The 20393-nt window shown below is 39.0% G+C and overlaps 1 protein-coding gene across 3 annotated transcripts; it reads right to left on the bottom strand.

Annotated features, from left to right (window-relative positions):
• Window positions 1-1046: 1046 nt before the first annotated feature.
• On the bottom strand, window positions 1047-18191 carry MON1B (MON1 vesicular trafficking associated B). 3 transcript variants are annotated; one of them, XM_034433922.3, is made up of 6 exons: window positions 17689-18191; window positions 12786-12887; window positions 10559-11017; window positions 5743-6541; window positions 3910-4057; window positions 1047-2461 (listed from the first exon to the last, which is right to left on the bottom strand). In XM_034433922.3, exons 2-6 carry the CDS (start codon window positions 12868-12870, stop codon window positions 2240-2242), a joined length of 1713 nt encoding a protein of 570 aa, XP_034289813.2. In that variant the 5' UTR covers window positions 12871-12887; window positions 17689-18191; the 3' UTR covers window positions 1047-2239. The 3 variants fall into 3 exon arrangements, with proteins under 3 accessions (XP_034289813.2, XP_034289815.2, XP_087744850.1); XM_034433924.3 differs by having other exon boundaries at window positions 10832-11017; window positions 17689-18190; XM_087888724.1 differs by lacking the exon at window positions 17689-18191 and adding an exon at window positions 13089-13144.
• Window positions 18192-20393: the final 2202 nt, after the last annotated feature.

Genomic DNA, 20393 nt, shown 5'->3' with positions numbered 1-20393 from the left:
GATGACTAGACGGCATACAATTAAAGTAGACCTATTTTAACAATGTGAAGAAACTGCCTTGGTACTTGCAACATTGGCACAAAGGATCCCTGAAACAAATAATGCAGCTAATCCTTACAAGTTAAAGATATCTTTTTTACAAAATGTGCCGGCAGATGGAAAAAGGAAGAGACACATGCCAAGATGGAGCTGATTTTAAAACGGATTTTGTTGGCATGTCATCAGATGTCTCCAGTTCTCACTGTATCAGCTCAGCTAGAAATATAAACTTTTAGCATCAGCCAGCCAGTGCATACAAGCAGCGCTGTTCTTTTATGGGTAGAAAAAATGCCAGCCAAAAACAACCATGCATCACCAAAAGGAATTGAATAGCAACAGATTCAAAATAACATAATTCCTTCACTTCTTTCATGGTTGGCAAAGAAGGTCAAATCCATTTTATACTCAGTCCAAAACTACCATCCCACTTATACAGGAATCGCAGGTTAAATTAAGTCTTCCCTCACTATGCACACACATACTCTCTCTCCCCTCCTTCATCATAAAATATGATACAGGGATAGGATTATATTCCCACACCTAAGCCTTAATTTTAACAAATATGAATAGAAACACAAAAAGACTCAGTAAAAGAGCAACTAATTTATACAGAACATATTTTGCATGGCAGAGCAGCAACTGCTGAGGAAGGGAAATAATACAACTGCTTGTCAGTGATGTGGCAGCTCCCTAGGTGGCTTAGTGGCTAAGACGCTGAGCTTGTAGATCAGAAAGGTCAGCGGTTCGAATCCCTATAGGTCTCCTGTGTGAGCAGGGGGGTTGGACTAGATGACCTCCAAGGTCCCTTCCAACTCTGTTACTGTTACTTCGATGTCACTTTCCGAGAACACTTACATTCAGACAAAATCTGAATTTGGCAGACATGGCGTGATATTTGTCAGTACTAAATCTAAAAGTAAATTTATGATGGAGTTATGTGTCTTCCTAATTATGAGGTGGGAAAAGAGAACAGTGGCATCTCAACAAAGGGAAAAAAAATACAAGAATCCTTTTGAGAGCAGTGTATTCCAATTGCACATAGGAATTTTAAAACATGAAGAAACAGAAGAAGAGGAAGAGGAAGGAAGACAGGAAGAAAGTTATGAAAGGCAAAGGAACAGTTAAATCCAGTTAGGTTCAAACTGAAGACATTAAAAAGTAAATCAAAATGCCATCATAATCAATTACATTGTCCAAGTTGAGCCATTACATACAGACATCAAATTTCTCAAAGGACTACAAAATACCCTTCACATATTATATACCACATTATATCACACATTATATACCTTCTCGTGGTATCAGAATAAAGGGCTGAAGCAGCCTCTCTCATTCAAAGGGTAATTATAGTACAACATGAAGATGCAACGTGTATGTTCATCAAAAATACTGCTAGATAGTCCCAGGATAAAAGACTCTTTGGAACTGGGCATTTTGACCTACTCCCAAAGTTGCATTAAAATTATTCAAATCAGCTATCTTTATAGAAAATCTAAATTACACACTGTCTGAAAGTGCCAGCCTTCCAATAAATCACCACCATTGTGATGGGCTTTGCACACGCATTCCAGAAGAACTGTGGACAATCAAGCAGTTGTATCAGAAAGCAGCAAGTATTTTCAAACTTTTCTAAGATTAACTTTTTGTCTCCCACTGTGGCTCTCTTTATATTATTACCCCATTTGTACTATTCTTTGAGACAAGCAAAGCACCCAAGTAAATTGCTAAGGAGGAAGAGGAAACTGAATGGAGAAAACAAAGCAATTACCCAGTGATAACAGGAGTTTTAAGAAATGTAAACCCACTAGGCTGCAAAAGCATCAATGTAATTTAAGCACAATCCTTATGAAATTCCGTAACTTCCAGTTATATGTCACTTCCAAAGATATATCAGCCAAAGCCTCATCTATTTCCAGTCAATCTCAGGATCTCCATCTGACTCAGTATCTCCCTAGAAATAAAGACCACAAGTGGAAAAAATATTTAAAAACATCAGGCTAAAGCTTTCTGGATTTATCTCCAACAATGTGACCCAGCTTAGCCTGGTAAACTCCGATCCTTCTCATACCCACCATCCTGTCCTGGTTTAGAAAACAAGACTAGGAGCTCCCCCAGATCACAGAACGGTTCCATCATCCAGGGCTATCTGTAAGGTGGCACGCATTCAGAATGCATTTGAGAGCAACTGGAAGTCCTTGGTCTAGTGACCTCCTCCAAAGAAGCCATTCTCGGTACCATCCGTTCGGGGACCCCTGCTTCCTTTCCCAGGATTAGGTGTAGTGGAATACTTGGGTGGGTAACGGATGAAGAGCCGGTCTTCTTCCTTCTTTATCCAACGTAAGAGTTTGGTCAAGACATTGATGGCACCAGCTTTCGTCACCAAAGGATTGAAACAGGTATATAATTCAAATTTACTTGTAACCTATTGAGAAAGGGGGGGAAAAAGATTGACCGTTCAGGCTGCATAGCTACCACCAGAGAACACACGTAAAATTTTAACTGGTGAATGCAGGGGAAGCCAACAACTCCAACTAGGAAAGAGAGAACTTTTGAGAATAAACAAAAGGATTAAGATACCCCAGCTCTTTCCCAATTCCTAGATGAAACCTTAGTTCATTATAAAACTTATCAGTGGTTTTGGTTCCTAAATTTTTGAATGACCAAAAGGTCTCCAATATTTCCACGAAATATTTTGTTTTACAGGACCATTGACTTCCTTAAGATGTATAGTATGAAAAATATGGCCAATGTTTAAAATGCTATGGTAATTCTTAGTCATACTGCAGAGCTTTTTGAAAGCATTCAAATATTGCTGTAATACAAGTTTCACTTGATATGTAAACATACTGCTACTACTCCTGTAAATTACCAAATTGAAATTTATCAATTTAAAGCTTTCATTCTGCTGCATTTATGTACAGGTAAGCTTGGTGTAGTGGCTAAAGCATCAAATTAGACTCTGGGGTCTAGTCCTGTCTTAGGCATAAAGCCAGCTGGGTGACATTGGGTCAGTCCTTCTTTCTCAGCTACAAAAAGCAGGCAATGGCAAACCATGAATAGGATTGTTTTGTAATTTTGTAATCACTGCAAGTAACATAATTTTATGTACTATAATTTTGCACAATATTTTTATGCTTAAATAAGAAAATACTGAACAAAGTCAAAATTGCTCCCATTTTTAAAATTGGAACTAGATTTTTTTTTTTGTCATTGCTTCAAAATACCCAAGATGTTTACATCTTTTCTGAAGGGTTCTCCCTGAGCCTCTGTAAAGTAGTTTCATATTCTTCCTGAAAGTAATGACTCTCTAACTGATACTTATTTCTTTTCCTTTTAACCTTTCCTTTACCACCAATGACAAAGATGAAAACCAGTTTAATCTAGGACAGTGCACTTTTAAAAAAGCAATGTGAGAATCTTTCCCTTCTGCTTCTTCTCCTTCTGCTGCTAATAATTATTTATTTCAGGTTTAGAAAATCGACTGGTGTAACAACTATTAAAACCAATAAGGAAAGATTGATAGTAATTATGACTGATCATGCAGTCAGCCAAATGTTTAGACTAGGTTTGGCATTTTTATCCACCTATCAAGTATTATAATGGTTGGTAGTTTATTATTATTTATGGCCGAAAAACCCATCCCCAAATAAAGATTCATAATAGGGAATCAGTGAACAGATGAAAGACTAAAGACTCCATCTCTCCAAATAATTTCCTGCAAGTTTTTGCCCTTTATGTAGTAAGTCAAATGAAGAAAACATTGGTTTAGGAATGCTCTAATAATGTCCTCATCTGAAATAGATCTAGCCCATCCACCTGAAAGTCTACCACAGAGTTCCATCCTTAGCCAATAAAGTTGCCAGGCCTCACCCAAGCCAATAAAGTCTCCTTTTCAGCTACATGGTAGATGAGACGTAAAGGACGTGAGGTACTGTGGATGCGATCGTGAAGGTAGTGGTAGAGGTCAAAGAGTCGATGCCGTTCATTCTCATTGCAATATGGCCCCTCCAGTTCTGGACTGTGGTAGATGAGAAATAAGATATTGAGGAAACAAGCAGCTTAGTGTTTGCCTATACAATGTCTTATCACAGAACAGACTCCAGAATTTGTATACAATGAGCTGTTGTTCTACAGATGTAGAACTGAGCATTGCTAGATGTGGCAATGCTCAGCCCAGTGCTAATCACTTAAGTTTAATGCCATCAGCTTTCAGAAAATTTTCAGAATCTTCTGAAGCGACTATAAATCTGATTCTGAAACAGGCTAGATTTGTGGCTTACCCTACTATTCTATAATATATTGTACTATATAGGTCAGAAGAAGCTCCCTGGACCTGGGAAGACTCTAACAGAAGAAACTGCAGAACAAGTTCTTCTCAAAATAAATCACATGGCCCATTCTAATAAGAGAGGGATACTATTCATGCAGTTTTTCCCAAAGCCAATGAAGTGAAGAAAGAGGATTTCTTAAACAACATCATTCCTTTAAGGCACTAAAATACATCAGTCAATTTTATTTCTTAACATCTTTTAGATTATTGTTGTTTATAAATTTTGCCAGCTAATTGGGATCTTATGATGTTCAGCCTTTGATTCCCTTCTTGCAGCAAAGAAACCGCAAGATAAAATCTCTTTCTGCACATTGATCCTTGTGGACTGGAGGAAAGAAATGTCACATGACTGCTCTATTTAAAACAAATTGAATAAACGTAGCTTAGCATTTCCTACAGTTTCTGGCTGCCAGCTATAAAGAGGGGAAGAGTAAAGGAGTGAGAAGAACAGCCTCAACTCAGCAAACTTTAAAAGAAAAAAGATCTAAGGTAGCTTTACTACTGAGGATACACTCAAAATGCAGTACATGTTTACTGCCAGGAATGACAAAACCCAGTGGCAAATTCAGCTTTGTTTTTGATATCAGAACATCATCTTCCCCCACACATCTCCAAAATCAAGAGGAACATTAATTTGTTATGAGGGAAAGTTACAACAAAAAAAAATCTCAGGAATTCTTTCTCGAGCAGGTACAGGCCATTAAAAAAAACTAGCCATATTTCTAGATTTTACTCCAAGCCTGAATCGAATGATACGTCACATTAAGACATCTGTGAATATCTAGGGCAGTGATGGCTAACCTTTTTGCCGTCACGTGCCAAAAGCAGGGGAAGCGCAGGGAGGGCACACACGCATGCGCCCACATCCGTAATTCAATGCACCCCGTCCGCCGCACACGCACACGTGACACACACACACCCCGTACAACCCCCGCTTTTGGCACGCGATGGCACAGTGGGCACGGTAGGCTCGTTTTTCACCTTCCCTAGGCTCCAAAGGCTTTCTTGGAGCCTGGGAAGGGTGAAAATGGCCTTCCCCACCCCCCACCCCCCACAGGCCCTCCGGAGGCTGGAAACAGCCCGTTTTCCGACTCCCGGTGGGTCCGGGAGTCCCGAAAATCAGCTGGCCGGCGCACACATGCTCGCTGGAGCTGAGCTAGGGCAACGCTCGCGTGCCCACAGATATGGCTCCGTGTGCCACCTGTGGCACGCATGCCATAGGCTCGCTATCACGGATCTAGGGGAAGAAGAACCAAAAGACAGATGAAACTGGCCCCTAGGATGACATCATAGATACCTTCTTGCTTCAGGAGGTATCTATGATGTCATTTGGTCCTGATCAGAGTCAATTTCAACCCTCCAAAGCATATTACCTGGTGAACTGGGGAAGCTGTCGGTAATTATCTGGTATATCTAGAGGTTTATACATAAAGTGCCGAAGATCTGGCACTCCCACCAGTCCTACACTATAGGATGGGCTCTTTAAGCCACTTGAGAGTGCCTGCAGATAGTTCTGAGTCCTCATGCCTTCCTCAATGCGTTTCTTGCAGTCCGAGACAGAATAGAAAGAGTCCTTATCCGTAGAGAGAAGGATGAGGCAGACAGTACATTCTGAATCCAAATAAGAAATATAAGCATAAAAGTAACAATCAGGATTGAAACGTGGCAAACAAATAGGTGTCCAAATTTCCCCCGTTTGAAAGGCAGAAGTTGCCCCAATGAGATTGAGTAACAGGTGCAAGTCAGTAGGTTCTAATCGGCAATCTTCAATGACTGTTTTCTCCTGCACTGTGGTGACCAACTGACTACCAGCCACCAAAATAGAGAAGACCAGATTAGGGGTGATGGCTTTTTGGAGCAAAGTGCCGAGGGAATCCCGGATGGAGGCAGCAAGGGGTAAACAGCGGACAGCTCCAAGGAGGAAACAAGGATCTGATTCAACCAAGTTCAGCAAACGGTCAAGGATCTTCTCCGAGCCGGTCAACAAACGCCGGAGGTCATAGTTCTTTTTCCGTTCAAAGATGCGATTGATGCTGGCCTGAGTAAGCATGCTGATGATCTGATCGTAGACATACAAAAGCTCCTGGCGTAGTTGCTGCTCTGATTGTAGGGTATGTGAAACTGAAACCAGTACCAAAGGGCCCTGCTGCACAAAAACCAGTTTGTGATCATCTACGGTAAAAGGAGGGAGGGGAAAAAACAGTCATTGCTTCAGTAGATCGAATGCGGCACTGTGGTAATAGAGCCAGTTTTGGACATTCAACAAATGCAATATTAGCTTTCTTAGAATCTCTATTTGTTTTCCTTTAAAAAAAAAGTTAAACCAAGGATTTACTGTACAGGATTTGAGTTGATGGAGCAAATCTGGGCAAAGAAGAAGAATCTCAGTATAAATGCCAGGAACTGGGAAAATAGACCATGAAATAAAAAGTGAGCAGAATACATTTTTGTTATCATAAGGATTTGAGGAGTCTTTTTCTGGTTCTGAAATATATCTTCTACTGAGTAAAACTAGAAACAAATTAATAATTAAGAATAAGATTATTTTAATGATGGCGTGGCACAGAAATTCAAGGACTAAAGTAACAGTGAAAACTGCTCCTGCATTGAAGATGCTGGAGGGAACAGATCTTACAAATAATATTTTTAATATCTTATTTTTTAATCTTATCATCTATGGCCAATAGCTTGAAGTCAGATAGTTTAATGCAGTTAAGAAAAAGAGATAATTGCTCTACTTCTATCAGTACAACCACCAAGTAATATTAAGAACTGGTGATGGTTATTCTAGAACTGAACTGAACCTGGTTCAGCTCTTAATGATTTTACAAGTATTAATTGCTTCCTTGATATTAAGACTATTGTTCCATTTTAAACATTAATATGAAAATCTGGCACCTTGAATCAAGCTGACAAATTGGCAATATTTGTCACTGTCTTTTCCTTCCTTTTTTGGCTTCCTAATTTCATCAACAGTCCTGGAATACTCAGGAAATAATCACTTAATCCCATCCAAATACTACAGTACTAGCTTTTTCAAGATTTGCCTAGATTGGCTATGTGTGACATGGATCATGTATCTTCTAAAAAAGTCCACATGTCTCACCGAGCACTGTCTTCAGGATATATCAAACAACAAAAATAACTTTTTATCAGAAATGAGAATTATAGTCTGAGTAGTGAAATATAATTTAAACCATATTTAGAATTTTAAATATGAATGTATTTCTATTTAAATAAATATAAATGTATGTATAGTTAAATACAAATTTTCCTATCTAAAACTTCACATGAATCTGTTTTAAAGTAAATCCATCCGAACGTCAATACCCATAAATCCCAAGCTAAATTAGCTGAGAATTCTGGCACCAAATCACAGATTAGTTCGGTGCATGAATCTAATCCCTTTTCCCTTAATTAGAATTTGGTGACGTCAGCAATCTTCTAAGCTTTTGCTGGGAGCATGAACATGTGGTTGGGAACTTTAAAAGGAAGCATGCATTTGCACCAAGCAGGCACTCGGCTGCACATATCAAAATATTAATAGCATGGCAAAAGTTCCAGAATTAAGATGTGCTCACCGTAAACTATCTTTAGAGTTTGGGTTTTTTTCTTTCCTGGATAAAGAGTTGCTCATAAAACCACCTTTCTCTTTGCTCAGCATAATACTACATCATAGTCTGTGGTTTCTACTAAGACAAAAGCCAGAATTTTATCTATTAAACTTAGAACTAAAATCAAATACAAGCTGGAACAACAGTTTCTTTTTAAAACAGTCAAAGCATGCTTTTATTCGTCCAGCTATACCCTTACGTATCTGTTCTCCAAGTTCAACTTCCCATCCCACCTAGAACATGTTATAATAATTTTGTTTTAATACAGATAGTCCTTGACGTACAACCACAACTGAGCCCAGTGTTTCTCTTGTTAAGTGAATTTTGCCCCATTTTACGACCTTTCTTGCCAGAGTTGTTAAATGAATCACTGCAGTTGTTAAGCTGGTAACATGGTAGTTAAGTGAATTGGGCTTCCCCATTGACTTTGCTTGTCAGAGTCACAAAACGTGATCACATGATCTCAGGACACTGCAATTCTCATAAATATAAACCAGTTGACAAGCATCTGAATTTTCATCACACGACCATGAGAATGCTACAATTGTCAGTGTGAAAAATGGCCATAAGTCACTTTTTTCAGTGCTATTGTAACTTTGAACGGTCACTAAACAAAAGGTTGTAACTCGAGGACTACCTGTAATTAGCAATGGAGAAAATACAGTAACATATTGCATGTTCTTCTCGCATGCTGATTTTAAATGGTTCTTTAAAAAAACCTGTAGCAAAAAAGAATACATTCTGTTTTCCATATTATTCCTTCCATATTCAGGAAGGCTGGATATAGCCAGCAGCTGCCTCATGAAGGCCCAGGTTGGGAACACATCTTCAGCAATGGGAGGAAGAATAGTAATAGCAATAAGACTTATATACCGCTTCACAGTGTTTTACAGTCCTCTCTAAGCAATTTACAGAGTCAGCATACTGCCCCCAGCAATCTGGGTCCTCATTTTATCAACCTCAGAAGATTGGAAGGCCGAGTCAACCTTGAGCCAGTCAGGCTCGAACTGCTGGCAGTTGGCAGAATTAGCCTACAAATAGTTCATTTTAACCACCTCACTACCACGGCTCTGGTGAAAGTCAGCTGAGGCAACAGGGACAGAGGAGTGCACAGGCAGCAAAGCACAGGGCAGCCAAAGAAGGGGGAAGATACTGAGGCAGGAGGAGGGAAGTTGAAGTGGAGATGAGTAACACAAAGCAGAAGCAGCAGGTCCTCACTTAACAACAGCACGGTCCTGGCCTAATGACTCCAACCAGCACTGCTAGAACTGCCAACATTAAGTAGTATAGTCACATGATGCTTCACTTAATGACTACTTTGCTTAGTGACAGAAATTCTGGTCCCAATTAGGGTTGGTAAGCGAGAATTACTTGTATATCAATTCATTCTTTGCCTTTTGTTTCTTGAATTTCTCATCCTTGAGGAGTTCCTCAGTTTAACAAAATGGAGATTTCCTTGGTTCTCCTCTTGACCCCTTCACTCTTCCTTTATAGATTTGTTTTGCAATATGATCCTCATTCATTCAACTTTTCAACATAAACTATCAAATCAGTCATGCTTTTAGATTTACATTCCTTTCTTTGGCATGTATTCACACAGACCTATTTAAACCACATATACTAAACAAACATACCTTTTTCTAAGCAAATATTCACCAATAATCACCATTTTCATTTATTCCTGAGTCTTCAAATGGCCCAGGCGCTTTTTCTATGCTCTTTTATCTTCCTATCTACTTGCTTGTCACTTAAAAATATTTTTTTCTTACCTCACAGTTATTCAAAATGTTGCACCATTTTTCCTAAAACTCATCCGTGATTGACCTAATTTATACTAGCTGACACACAGTTCTCTCTTTTATTCAAAGTTTAACTCTACCCTTTCATTTTACATGAATTCATCAACTCTGCTCTAAAAAATTATATCACTATGGCACCCTTCCCCTTTATAATTTCCTAAACTCCTCTTACATTTCGAGTTGTAAATTTAATCAACGGAGGCTTTTACACAACATTTTTAGTAAGATTCAAAAAATATCAACTAGGTTACCAGCTATAGCTATACCGCATTATGTAAAGCGTTCCTTGCTAACGTTTAAAGACTGGTTAGGTTTGAGGAAATTTTGGGCAATGTACTAGAAATTTAACCAAAACTCCATTTTACTTCAAGCAACCACACTATATTCTATGTAAAGTTAAGGTTTCTAATTTATAAATTACAAGTTGGCATACTGTTGCCTACATTTCACCACCTACAATACAGTATAAATATAGTATAACGACAACCTCAAGATACTAAGTAGCAAGGGAAATACAACTGTTTTTGGTGTAGTGGTTAGAACAGCCTACTTGGAAAGGCTCTCAGACATTTTAATAAACAATACTTATCAAAATGGGTACACATATGGGAACTGATCCATAACCCAGTGCTTTAAATTATGTGGGTGGCCCATAATGAACTCTAAACACTGCAATCCCAAGCTTTTCTTATTTTAGTTAGATCATAGGCACATATAACCTCTTAATAAATTACAATATTTGTTAAGCGTTACTCCTTTTAAAATTGTTTCCATACCAGAATAAATGGAGCGAATAGAGTTATCCCCACTTTGGATGAATGACACCAGTGCCATCATGACACCCATGGTGGAACTAAGGGCTTCTTCATTGCCGTAACGTGAATAAATGGGTTTCCCAGCCTCACTTAAAATGAAGACATGTTTCCTGTGTGCCCGCCAACTTTCTGCAGTCACATCTTCATCTCGGTATGTAGCCAGGCGTGACTGTATCACTGCCTCCTCTTCTCCTGATGGTCCATCTCCTATCACCATTTGTCGGTGAAACTCACTCGAATCTTCCCAAGTGTTGTCAGTTGAGGTTGAGTCAGACACATCTTTGTCACTCAGTTCTTCCGGGGCCTCTCTCAGCTCCTCCTGCCCGTTCACTTTGTCAATTACCACACTCATGGGTCCATTATTTGGGGCAGCATGTACCTCCTCCTGCTTCTCTGAGACAGAACAGGACTCATCCCCATCTGGAAAAGCATATTGAGAAATCACAGGGGGGGAAAAATCCAGAAGTAATCTTTGTCCCCCATCTGCTTTCAATAAACTGGATCAGTAATTAGAGATTCCCATTTATTCGGCAGATTATGTAACTATATCAAGGGATAAATAAAGTCTTCACATCAAATTCAGTAAACTCATCACGACACACATATTCCTCCCATTGACATAAATTAAATGGTCAAGTCTCTCTTATTTTTTTCATAATGCCTGAATTAATTCTCAGAAAACAGGATATTTAGGGTGGGTGGAATTTGATTGCTGCAAGTTGCTAGGACTAATCCCTAGATAAGAGAAAATGCCTGGGGACAGTGCTTTTTTGCTTACAGAATACTTTTCATGTATTTCTCACCTGAAAATGATCAAAAGTTATACTATCAGTTTTTAGCAATCATGGTCAGGATAAGTAGGCTCCAAAGCCTGCACTAACCATGTTTTGTTTCCATTTATGTTCTATATGAATACAGGGTTCATATATCATACTAAATCAAGATTTGTTTCAACCACAATTTGTTGAATTTCTTATAAATGGTATATTAATACATATAGCACTTAGCAATAGCACTTAGATTTATATATCGCTTCACAGTGCTTCTCAGCCCTCTCTAAGCGGTTTACAGAGTCAGCATATTGCCCCCAACAGTCTGGGTCCTCATTTTACCCATCTTGGAAGGATTGAAGGCTGAGTCAACTTTGAGACTGGTGAGATTCGATCTGCCAAACTGCTAGCAGCCGGTGATCAGCAGAAGTAGCCTGCAGTACTGCACTCTAACCACTGCGCCACCGCAACTCTTAAACTATCATTAAATTATCATTAAACTATGGCTGGGTTTACACAACATACTAAGCCAACAGCCAAATCCCCCCTTATTGTAATTTAGTAAGGTGTGTAATAATTTAAAATATTTTATTGATTTTGTGTGAAAAGGCCATAGTGGCTTAGTCAATAAACTGTACTTAACATATCATGCAAATACAGTGCTTGCTATTTTTTTCTGAATTGTTCTTCCAAGCCCACTTGTTTTTCTCATTAATCTTTGCTTTTGAAAACAAAGATTACATATCTGCAAATGTGTGAATTCACATACAGCTCTTATCTTTGCTTTTCCCTTTATTGTGCAGAGGTTTAAACTGTAAATTTTGGGAGCAAGGATGTATCATTTTCTGCTTACAGCCCTTGGAACAGTACCAAATATATTGAATGTTCGCCATACAATATATTGTATGTTGAACCAAACTCAGTTCAAGCAATGATCACATCAAACTAGACAGCTTGATCCAAACAGTGACTATAAAGTGAAAAGAATCCAGCGTCAGAGTGAAAAGCTCGCTATAGCCAATCAGAAGGTTTGGAGTAGAAGAAACACACCATATCAAGGTAAAGTCAGTGAGAGTATAACCTTATGAAGTGGGTGCCCCCACAAAATAGTTGCCCTGGAAAATCTGTCTATCCACAAATGCTTGCCCCAAATTATTCACTTCCCAGGAATTAATCTACTTCACACAAGTTGCTCTCCATTAAATCAGAGAGACTAAAAGGCAGTTACTGTAAATAAATGTTGTGAGAAGCTGGTGGAGCTTTCAGCAAGTGGTTTCCTATTTATTTTTATTTATTTTTTTGCTAAATGAAACTACGTCAGACAAGCAGAGCCTGTTGGCCATCAAAGGAGGTGTATCTGGGCACTACACTTTCTGCCCCGCTCTCTAGTTCCAAACCACATAGTTCAAAGTACTCACTTCTGTCTGTAGGATCCAGCCCACATTTCTGGTCAGGGAGCTCCATCTCCCCTTTACAAGGTAAGCCAGGGTCTTCGTTCTCCATCTCCACATCTCAAACAACTGCAAAGACAAAAGGCAAGCATGAGGAAATTCCCTAAGTAGCAAACAGGATGCAGGTGCTATGGTGCCTCCTCACCAGGCCCAACCCATTTCTCAAATTAGGAACAGAGCTACAAGTACCACCTCCCAAGTGTCCTGTACTCTCCACCCTAACAACAAACAGTGCGCCTAATGCAACTCTTCAAGCTGGAATGTACCAACCCAGATTGAGGAAAAGGACACAGCCACTTCCAGGCTCTTTGCAAAACTCAATCTGTGCCTGCTGTCCCAGCTATAATCTCAATCACATGCCCAAGCAGGGGTGCCTCAAAGAGACAGCAGGAAATGCCGGGTGGCCACTAATCACTACAAGCAAGTTTTTGGAGCTGCATTCCTGGGAAGGGCTGCATCTCCTTAGTGATCTTCTTTGTCATGGCTATAACTGATAAAATTCAACCAAACTGTAAACTTTCTTTACAGAAGGCAGCCTTCTGCCTGAAAAGCTATTTGCTTGAATCCCAGTTCAGAGATAAAGAATTCTTGAAAAAGAGCAAGGGCCTTGAAATTGGCCATTAATGATTAGAAAAAGGATAGGAGGTTGAAAGTGCTGGAAGCAGCGGTGTCAAACTCGTGGCGTCACAGCGGAGTCACATGACGTATCGGGACTTTTTTCCTCTTTGCTAAACTGGGTGTGGGCGTGGCCAAAACGTGACGCATCTGGCCCACGGGCCGTGAACTTGACAGCCTGGGTTAGATGCATAGACATTCACTGTTTAGTTTTCCCCCATATTATTGGCATTTTATTTGCATAATTATCTCAAATAAGAAAAAGAAGCAAAACTTATTGATATCAATAAGCACTGAGAATATAACCAATGTGTAATGAAGTCCAAAACAAATAAAAAACAAAGCCAATACAGAAACAAATAGCAAATATGTTATTTGGGGGGGTGTATATAAATACATCTTGTAATCTTAAAGAAGAGAGATGAAACCTTAAATATCCATTATTCTGTAAAAGCAATTTTAGAAATGGAGATACATTTAATTCTAAATTTTCATCCAAGCATATAAATTCACAAATTTTTACATGTACATATGTCCAGACTTTCTTTGGGGAGAAATATGTTCTTCTTCTTCTGGCCCTCTACTGGCAAAACTGTGTTCACACAAGATATTTATTATTAATTACCGGTTGTGTCCTCAATTAGCCTGATTAAGAGCGCATAAACCATAAATTAAACTCACTGACACAATATGTTGGAGTATACTGTAGTTGGCTGGTTTGTAATCCAATGTGTCAAATGAACACTGAACAAAAATTGGCTGTACTCATACTTAAGAAAGAGAACCATTTGAAGACATTTCTATGCTTTTGCTGTTCCATTTTGGTCTAAGGAGAACAGAAATAACCTGGAAATAAACAGATACCAACAAGAATACATCTTTTTTTTACTTTAAATTGTTGTAGAAAAGAAGGCATTTTGATAGGTGCAACTTAGGTAAAGAACAACTAAAAATGAACCTGCCAGCTATTAAGAGTTTTGTTTTTCTAGTCAAGAGAATAGACATTTTTGTAAAAGTGTCCTATATACCTGATTGAGAAAGAGGGACAAATATTGATATAGATTGAAATAAGATTTAGCACAATCACCCATAGCATTAAGATATTTTGTTAACCATGAGTTAAAAATCATACCGTACTAAATAAGCTACACTGGAATGGATTCTCACATAACACAAAGACAAAATCCCTTAACTGTAAATCATAGCGGTGGATCAATATAGCATAAGCCCAAATCAAGCAAATTATATTATGACTTAGTACAGCATGTGAACCTAGCCTATGGAGCTAGAAAACTCCTTGTCTCAAAAGACTAAGGCCAGGGGCCATTCAGCAAAGCTGGCTCAAAAAGAGATTTACAGGCAAAGCTTCTTACCAAGCACATAATCTGTAGAATGCATATCACAAGACATGATGATGGCCAATAACTTGGATGGCATTAAAGAAGGTACTGAATAAGTAGATGAAGGACAAGAATGTCAAGAGTTATTAGCCTTGAGACGCAACCTCTCAACTGAGGACATTGTTACTCCAAATATCAGTTTCAAAAGAAAGAAGAAGCACATGTCCCTTAGCTGAAATCCTGAAGTTTCCCGAAAAAAAAATTAAGTAAAGGATACAATTGAAGAGTTAGAAAAGAAACAAAATCACCAGCTAAATCAGTACAGCATTTGGTTTCCTACTGTGTACGTTTGCCATTTCAGCTGCTGTTTAACTGAGATGTTTCTGAAAGTACCATTCTCAAATAATTTACAGTAGGCTTGTAAATAGTCTTCAGGCTGAGTCAAGGAAGAAATACCTCCAAATCATAGTGCAAAACAATTTTTTACTTACTGGAAACAGATGGGGGAGAAAAAATGTACCTAAATATTTATTTTTGTTTCCTAGGTAAATAGGTCACTACCATAAATTAAAAATGGGCAATCAGTAAAAAATATTTGTCAATAACTTTTGTTAACTGATTTGCAAAGCTGGTGCCTGAACTTCTAGCTTGTAGACACTCTGTTTGGCATCGCAAAAAGTGAAGCCAACACAATACCTAAATAGGGGATTTAGAAATGGCTGCAATTCGGAACAATCTAGGTCCCCTTCAAGGAATTATGTTCAACTCTCTGAGTCCCGGAGAGGGGAGGGGACGGCAATATAATCATGAATAGTAATTTCCACCAGCCAAATAGTTTTGGCGTTGTTTACCTTTTCCAGAAATATGGCAAACCCATACATATACAAATTAAAATCAATAAAATCAACAAAAATTTGGAGGATTTTTGAAGGATCTCATGCAAGAACACTAAAACACTGTAAAATAAATTAAAATAATAAGAAATAACTTAAATAAATTTTGTTTAATGGTAATAAAAAAGTTGGGTTCCACAGGAAACATGAAGGTGCCATGCTGCCAACCCTCCAAAAAATCCTACCCAAATGATGTCATAACACCATCCCTGTTCCAAGGCTGGCAACTTTGAGACTTCCAGAATAATGGAAAAGAGCTTTGCTCTCAAGTTGCATATACTATCTTCACCCTCAAAGTCTGGTTAGAACTAGTTTTGTGGTGCTTGGTGATAGTGCTTAAAGTTCAATTATCATACTGATGACACAAGTACTGCAGTATGGAATAAAGTATTACTGTACTACATAGCTAAACAAATATGAGAAGAATATTTATACATTTCAAATGCTTCCGCCCATCTGAAGCATTAACACAAAGGTAATATTTTCCAGAAAGTAAGAATTTCTTTCACAAATACATTTATGGTATAAGGTGCAATGAGGTTATTGACAGCAGCCAAGTGAGAAAACAACCTGCTACAGGATTGCTTATGAAAGCAGCTTGTCTCAAATAAATAAGTAATAAGTAGGACAGACACAAAAGATCTGAGTTCACCCCTGATTAATTCAGGAATTGGACAATCTCTTTGATAGACACCTTTGTAAGCCAAGCAGTTAACCATTTATTATTTTGTACAAATGAGTCTAATTTCAAGTAGAAGATGCCACGTTTCAGATCAAAGGAATGGAAATGTATCTTTTTCAGCAATTTCTCAAGCAATTCCTGGCAATGATACCTGAAAAGAGTGAAAGATAAGATATTCCATCTATCTATGACCAAGTCAGAGCATTTCTTCATCTCTGTACACATGCCTACATCTATTTGCAAGGATCCAGTACTGGAGACGTCGATCAGGATCCAGTACTGGAGACGTTGATCCATTTAAGAAGTTCAGAAAGCACAGCACATACATTTCCAGAATGAAATCCCAAGTTAGCAGGTTCAATAACTTCAGAATAGCTCAATACCATAAGTTCCCCTTTCATGGACTGACAAACCCCTTTGTCCCACACTAAGTGCCCTCCTCTATTATAAGTGAGTGACCTAAGGAAACAAATTGATAGAAGGTGTCAAGATTGTTAAAACGAAGCTTGTTTTAACATTGTGTACAATTAGTGGATAATAATAACTTTATTGTCACTTAGCACCCAAAGACCAGGTCCAACACATATAACAATCCCCAAACACACCCCCACCCACCACAAATTCCCCGCCCCTAAACCACACAAACGACCAAGTAATGCTGTCCAACAGCTCACTGATGGTGGCCCTTTAGTTCACTGTTGAGTGCAATTATAGCTATTCTATATTCTATATAATTCTATAGGTGTTGCCGTTTCTGAAAGATTTTTCATTCAGGAATCAGATGTAGCCTTTTATGTTTCCATCAAAACGATCTCCTCCTACCATATACCATTGGCACATTTGCTGTGCTTTTGGGCTAAGCCGCTACAATTCTCTGGCGCAATGGAGGTTTTGCCACACTCCTTAAGAGTGCAAATCCTTAGAAATCCAACGCACGCAGAAATCTATTAGCTTGAAACTTTGGGGGCTGACAAAAGATTAGCTCTATGAGCAGCGATTAGTGAAACAGAAGCTGCAAGCAGCACTCTTGGGGATACGAAGAACAGGCCAATACCTTCCCCCCCCCCCAACTTCCTCGGGATCTTTCCCGGCACATCTGGCCGGATGTTTTTGAGACCAGGATACTGAACCAGATGTGCTAGTACCGAGCTAGTCCTGCAAGGTCGGTCTTATGTCTCAACCCCCCTCGGGAGCCTTCAGGTTCAACCCAAGTGAAGCCATCCGATTTGGAAAAGAAGGAAAAGCCGACAGCCCCACCCCTAACCCTGCGTGAGAAGGGAGAGGCGAAAGGGGATTCCGCCCGCCCGCTCAGTCCCAAAACCACCGGCTTTATTTCTCACCATAGACCCCGGGATCCGCTCGCCTTCCCATCGCAGAAACAGATCCCCGAGCACTCCGCGACCAACACTTCCTGATTCGGAATGGCAGAAGGCGGCAACAGTAGAGACATTGACGGCCACCTCCACTAATCACCTAACGAATGGAAAGGAGGAGGCGTGGCTTGAGAAAATCCAAACGCCAATCGTAGCCGCGCACCGTCAGAGCGTAACGCGGAAGGCCAATGGCATCCTCGCTCGACAAGCGCGTCAATGAAAGGGGGGCGGAGGGGAACCTTGAGAAGCCGGAGTGAGCGACAGGGACGTTGGCGAATCCAAATGGGAAGATAAAAGGTGAGGCGGAGCAATCCTGCCTAAGGCTCAATCGGTCACTCAATCATAATAAACTGGGTGAGAGGAGAGGGCTGGATCAGTCAGAATTTGAGCCAATTGCGATGGTCATAATTTCTTCTCGTACCAATCAGAGAGAAGGCGTTACTTTGGAAAACGATATAAAAGCCAAGCCGGCGAAGTTGGTGCAAGCTGTCATTGTTTGCGGAGGACTGGGGAATGACGTCAGCTTGTATGCTTTGGCACCTCTTGCTCATTTGGTAGGAATTCATTGGCGCTGGATTATTTGGCAGTGGCTCCTGTTATTGTTGTCCTATGGAGCGCGAAGGTAACGTCCTTTTTCAGAATGGCATTTTGCACTGCGGTATGATGTTACAATCATCACAAACTCAGATCCAGGCACCTTAAGAATTTATTCTCTGGGTCGTTTCTCCTAAGGACAACAATACAAAACCGGACATTGAAGGAAAACGGTAGAAAAAAGCATTTCATACCGTTTTCCTTCTCCCGATTCTTAGTTTGATTTCACCTCCGTGCAAATAAATATTCCTCGCTGCTTTGCGATTTAGTGTGTGCGACCTACCTAAAAGAACTACAAAGTTTGCGGAACCTTCGTGGAACAAAAGGCGACGTGAATAAAATAAAGCCTGAATATACAATTGCAGATTGGAAGAAGGTATTTTTTTGTTCCCGAAAGTGAGGAGGGTTAAAAAAAACCAAAAATAATCGACACATTTCCAACAAGTTGGAGGATCTTAGACAAAACAACAGCAACCAAACATAAGAAAGGATATATGAGAGGGAGATGGGTTGGTCATTGCTTTCTTCAGGATATTTTTTTAAATTCCAGGTTTTCATTGCAAATAATATCCAGATCTGAGCCTGTTTAGTTTTTATGTCTTATTTTCTATTTCATTTTTTGGAAGAAAATGTAATGAAAATATAAAATAGGAGCCATACAGTGATTATTCCAGTCAGGAAAAAATATTAAGGTGAGCTAAAACTGAAGAGAAAAAAGCTGCATGTAATAATAAAAATTCAATCCTTTAAGGTGTGAAATAAATACAGAGTTCATTGTTTCATTTTAACAAGTTTAAAAACATTTCAAAAACGCCAATAAATCACATATCATGAATCCACTAATTTGCTAGTCAACCAGATGCCTACAGTGACTAAATTTCACAGATTAAATTAAGGAAAGGCAACTAGTAGCCAAAAGCTTCACTGGACCTTTAGTGTCTTCTCCAGCTCTTGCACACCTGCATTTCCACCCTGTCTTTTTAGTGTGCCCCATGAACAGAACAAGGCTTTTATGCTGCTTCCAACCAGAGGGGCAACTTTTTTTCTTTCTTGAATGAGACTGAGTGCCTGGCAGACTCTCTCTCCCCAAAATGCAGTCCTGTAAAGCAGCCATCTGACAATGCTATATCCTGCACACTGGAAAAGGAGAGAACAACCCTCTTCTGAAGGAACCAGATCTCTTCCTCCTCTTTGCTGGTCATGTGGAGATGTGGAAGAAGTATCACTGCAAGAAGAACTGAGGCATGTTAAAGGAGGATTAGGTGGTGGAAATGAAGTAAATATCCTATATAAATATCAGAAGTGTTGCCTATAACTATTATATTTTTAAAGTATTTTTAGAAAAGTAATTTAAAATTCTCTGTATATTCTAATATCTTATTGTAGCATTTTGCATAATAGACACTAGATGGCAAAATTGGCATCTATAAAACACTATTTTACATTTGGAAAACTAATCCTCACTGTTTATACAATATATTCTGCACAGCATAAGAAGAGCACTTCTAGATCAGAACAATTTTTTTTTTTCACAAAACAATTTTAGACGGTAATATTCCTTGCTGGATCTTTACGGTTAAATATTGGCATTTCTGTGTTACACTAAAGGAACCAGTTCTTTTCAGTCACTGTCTTGAGGATAGGAGAGTAATGACATTATTCAGAAAGCTTAAATTGCCACTTATCATATCTACTTCCTCATCTTGGAATTAATGCCATATTGGTATACAGAAACCATTTATTAAAAATGACAGTTTGTAAATAGTTCTTCCCTTTCTGAACATATATTGGTTGAAATGTTTTGGTTTTGGACTGAAAGGTAAAAAGAGAGGCATAAGTGGGACACAACACCTGTTTCAAACCAACATTTTATAATTCTGGAATTCCACCATCTCTCTCCATCTTCAGATATTTAAAGGTATATACCCAAATGCATGTTCATAATCTGAATATTTGTGGGAGGAAATAAAGAAATGGGAGGTGTGATATATCTCACAAAATGACACTAAAATGATCTTCCCCAAACCTATGGCAATCAAATATTCTCACACTTCAAAAATTCGGATTTTTTTTTTCTG

The sequence above is a fragment of the Pantherophis guttatus genome, chromosome 2, assembly GCF_059756535.1.
Source record: "Pantherophis guttatus breed Tessera chromosome 2, ASM5975653v1, whole genome shotgun sequence".
Lineage (NCBI taxonomy): Eukaryota > Metazoa > Chordata > Lepidosauria > Squamata > Colubridae > Pantherophis > Pantherophis guttatus.
Note: the sequence above shows the minus strand (reverse complement) of the source record. Positions and strands in the feature narration are given on the sequence as shown.

What these genes read in the sequence shown, in the direction of transcription:
- MON1B (XM_034433922.3), bottom strand. Translation starts at nt 12,870, where the DNA reads ATGGAGAACGAAGACCCTGGCTTACCTTGTAAAGGGGAGATGGAGCTC. An exon ending in GCTGGATCCTACAGACAGAA is followed by an intron (nt 11,018 to 12,785) that starts GTGAGTACTTTG and finishes ATGCTTTTCCAG; the next exon opens with ATGGGGATGAGTCCTGTTCT. An exon ending in AGGAGACTTTATTGGCTTGG is followed by an intron (nt 2,462 to 3,909) that starts GTGAGGCCTGGC and finishes CTTTCTCAATAG; the next exon opens with GTTACAAGTAAATTTGAATT.